This window comes from Triticum aestivum, chromosome 5B (genome assembly GCF_018294505.1).
Source record: "Triticum aestivum cultivar Chinese Spring chromosome 5B, IWGSC CS RefSeq v2.1, whole genome shotgun sequence".
Classification (NCBI taxonomy): domain Eukaryota; kingdom Viridiplantae; phylum Streptophyta; class Magnoliopsida; order Poales; family Poaceae; genus Triticum; species Triticum aestivum.
In genome coordinates this window covers 27334801-27339124 of record NC_057807.1, presented here as the reverse complement: position 1 = coordinate 27339124, position 4324 = coordinate 27334801, and the positions used below count along the sequence as shown (strand labels likewise).

The 4324-nt window shown below is 43.8% G+C and overlaps 1 protein-coding gene across 1 annotated transcript; it reads right to left on the bottom strand.

Annotated features, from left to right (window-relative positions):
- Positions 1 to 1921: 1921 nt before the first annotated feature.
- Positions 1922 to 4003, bottom strand: LOC123115520 (F-box/FBD/LRR-repeat protein At1g13570; the record flags this gene model as incomplete). The annotated part of the gene is given in 5 exon segments (XM_044536662.1): positions 1922 to 2345; positions 2452 to 2601; positions 2686 to 3549; positions 3631 to 3748; positions 3983 to 4003. Coding segments are annotated over 4 exon segments (1446 nt in total). The 3' UTR covers positions 1922 to 2024.
- Between the last annotated feature and the right edge of the window lie 321 nt (positions 4004 to 4324).

Below are 4324 nucleotides of genomic sequence, written 5' to 3'. Positions count from 1 at the left end.
ATGTGCTGACCTACACAGCTGCAACGTCTCATGTTGCAGACTTTTCAAACGAAGAATAAGGTGTGATAGGTCGTTGTCATGCACTCAGCTATGCCGTTGGAGTTGATGGACTCATTTACCTTCGAAGCTTCCGCGGTTATTTAGTTTTGATGGCCTTCAGCCATATTATTTGTGTAATCATATTCTTTTTGAGGACCTCGATATAATAAGTGTGTGATTAAACTCTGTTATAATTCCTCGAGTACTGTGTGTGTCAGCATTACCGATTCAGGGATGACACTTAAGCATAGAGACTTCGGTCCATTGGGATCGTGGTCGCTACAATCACCCTGTTACGGTTGACGTTGGAACAACCTCAATGTGCAAATCGTCCAGTATGAAGTGACAAGATACTCTCACGGCGTAAGGAATTGTGCATACATTAACATGGTTATCACATACTCGAGAGTCATGGCAGTTATAGCATAGAACATAAACATTAATCATAAACTTAGGAATATAATTATTATTACATCTAGGGCATATTTCCAACAAACATGTGAGATGTTAGCAACATTTATTCTATATTTGAGTATTATCATCTTGATACATGGTCTTTACAAATGGTGAAGTTTTGCTTGGACAAGTTGGATTTACTCAATTGGCTTTCCTGATCTTCAAGTGTACTGGTCCCTGCCAGGAAATGATATTATAGATGGACTGATCTGTGTAGATAGTAATGAAGCAACTGATGGTACGATCAATGCAAGCAAAGAATGAAAGACTTCGCGATACTTGTGGATGAGAACAATAGTATCAGGACACTATATGATGATGTGATCATCAGTGGATGCCCCAGCTGCCAATGGTAATTACTCCTAAGAAATACAAGGTATTGTGAGGTTGGAGAGGGGTCATCTGTGGAGGAGGCAATGTTGCAAACCAATAAGAGGAAGCAAAGCAGGGAGAGGTAAGCAGAGAAGGGAGAGCAAACAGAGGATGTAGAGCAAGGAGAGCAAACAGACTTTGATTTCTATGAGAGTGATTATGATATGGAAGATCTGGATGAGGATTTGTTCCTTGAGAAAGTAGATGCAGAAGTAGGTGATAACAATGAGAAGGAATGATATGTAGAAGAAGATGGTCCTTTGGATGATGATGATGATGATGATCTGAATCTATCCAAAGCAGAATTTGAAAAAACGTACTACTAGAGATTCAGGGCCTACAATGCAGAAGGTGACATGCAATCCAATGTTCAGGGTTGGTTTGGTATTTGGTGAAATGAAAGAACTAAGGATGACACTGAATGCCTACACTGTGAGGAACATAGTTAAGATTTTTAAACCTAGAAATGAGGTTGTACTGTGTTCACAAGGATGCCCTTGGTTGCTGAAAGCTTCAAAGGGCAGTACAACGGCGCACACACACGTCAAAAGGTAATTTATTCAAAGTGTCTCACCTGTTAAAATTCTTGCACACGGATTTATTGAGGAGTTCAGAGATAATCAGAAGATAGACACTTAACAACATTTAAGAAGAAATTGCAGAGAGAGTTCAAGTTGTTGCCTAACAAAATGAAACTAGGCATGGCAAGGAAGGCGGCACTTGATATAATCCATGGAAATGAAGCACAACAGTACAACCAGTTACGAAACTATGACCAAGAACTGAGAACGAACAACCCTGATAGCAAATTCGCCGTCTGCACTACAAAGGTCAAGGAGGAGGACCTGCTTTCAAAGGCAAGACAGGGTTTTTTAAGGGATGCAGGGCCAATAATATTTGTAGACGGCTACCACTTGAAGAGCAGGTACAAAGGCTACTTTCCTAGCCAAAAACTCGTAGTTGTAGTTATTCTCTCCTGTTGCTACTTTCCCCTTTGTATACCGAAATGAATCAGCCATAAAGAAAACAAGCAGCACCCGGACTCGTAAAAGGGTAAATCAACGCTGCTCTCAGTATAACAATTAAAGAGAAATTAAATGTAAGATTTAATCTACTTCCGGGAGCTACATATATACAAAAAAAAATACAGTTCTAGCTTAAATAAGTGAAAGTTTTGCATTCGGTGGGAGTCTCTTAAGGAGAGGGCCTCTAACCATATCAAGAGCGGCACTATCTAGGCTAGGGGTTGGTTCGTCTGGATCCCAAGCATCAGTTAGCTTTTGAGCTGTATCTACAGTTACGGCCTCTATTGCAGGAGCATTTTCAACGGCATGCATGAGGAATTCAGCTTGGCCTCTTGCCCCTTTGAATCCTGTAACACGCACGTCCTTCAGATTCACATATTTATCTTCACACGGCGGTATTTCTTGTCTCGAAGGTCCATCGGTTGCAAACCACAAAGTATAAAGGCCATGAAACTGCATAAGTCATCAAGATTAGTAGGGTTTCCTGCTGCCACCTACATGCAGGTTGAAAATAATACCTTGCAAAGGAAAATAAAAAACGATTGAGAATATTACTCACATGTACTTCCAACCTCTCAATGAATGGAGCAACCCTCAGAAAAGAAACTAAGTAGAGGATTTTGTCACTATCTTCACGATGTATAATCAAAAGTATCTGCGCATGCCTGAGGTGACAAAACATCCGAGGGCTATTTAACGTCCACCGGCTCTGAAAGATAAAACAGCAAGCATTATTGCAAGATTGGCAGCACAAACTAAACCATAACTCGAATGTTGTCACAATATAAAATACCTCTAGCCGTTGCGATCCAAGTTGCAATGTCAGGTTTTGTACATCTGGTAGCCCATTGAGGAGTGAAGCGGTAGCATGCTGAAAAACTGCACCGCGGAACCAAAATCTTACATTTTCCAGTTTCGTAGCATGATGGAGGGTAATAGGCCTGTATGGTCCATCATAAACAAAGGTGGAGAGATTTGGAGCATCGAACTCTATCTTGGTTATATCGCAGTGCACGACATGCAAGTACCGCAGGTGGGATAATGGCCGTAGAACCACCTTCATTTCATCCTTGAGATGGCATCTGAGTAAGCTCAGCCACTCAAGATTAACGCAACTGCACAAGACACTCTCGAGATCCTGCCTAGTGGTCTTGACTACATGAAGATGAAGCTTTCTTAGGTTTGGGAAACCTATGAAACCGGTAGGAGGTGGTTCGAAACGTACAAAGCTGAGTTGAAGACAGGCTAGGCAGGATACACTTTTGTTGTCTGTAAATTGTTCAAATGGGAATCTGTAATGATCCCCATAGTCCGGGAAATTGTTAGGTGGCGCCAAATCAAAAGCTAGACTCTCTGTGTGGGCTGACATAGCAAATCTAATCCAATTGTTGAGGTGATCGGCAAGCTTGGTCTCAAATATAAATTTAATCTCAAGTTGGTCAACAGCCCTGCCGCTGTGCTTGGTCAAAACCGCATTAACGCGGTCGATGAACATCTGGGTGTGCTGGTGTTTCCTTTTCGCATTCTTACTTACATCATCGCCACCAAAGCTTAGTCTGGGGCAAGCTGTCCATGTACATCTCCAGTCACTCGACAAAACACTGGTCCGAACAGCCTCTTTTGCAGGTAATTTGGATAAAATCGTGCACAGTACATCCTTGAGCAAAAGGAGAAGACAAGTTTAAGTAGAGAAATCAATTTACCCTGAGCGTCAAGTCGAAAGGCAAAACTAAGATACCTCTGGAAGGTCATGAAATTTAAGGCCAGGCCTTCCATTGCGATTCTTGGATGTCTGCTTAACATGGGCATGCTTCTCTGCCGTTATTCTACTCGTCAGATAGTTCCCCATTCCAGTGCTGATCAAAGAACATCGAGGAACATTGGAGAACAAGAGGGGGGGTTAATAGGGACTTGAGATAATAATGCAAGTATGCGTAAACTGAATTTTGTCTGAAACTAGAATCAGTAAGTCGCGTGGTGTGCATCAGAAAAATCGCATCTTTGCGAGCTCGGCCGCCGTAACTAAAAAAAAGTGGGGGCACAGCGGGGCAAAGAGGAAAGTAATACTAGGATTAGAGAGCAGAGGCAACCTGCGGAGCGGAGGTGCCGGCCGGCGGCGGCGGCGGCGGCGGCGGCTCCCTCTTACTTATTCCCCACTCGCGGCGGAGGCAGAGATCTGGGGGGAGCAACCCACGATATTGGTTTCCTTTGAGGATTGGGAGCAAAACCCTGACAGGAGGTGGGTAGGCCGAAGAGGCGACGAGCGGCGGGCGGCGAGCGGCGAGCGGTGGGTAGGCCGGAAAGGTCGAAAGTGGACGGGCAGCGAGGTCGGAACGCAGGGACGGACAGACAAGAAACAGAGCCTTCCCAGCCGGCGTCCTTTTATTATCTTGCCTCCGTATCTGATTCGCGCCCAATGCTGAGACTTATTA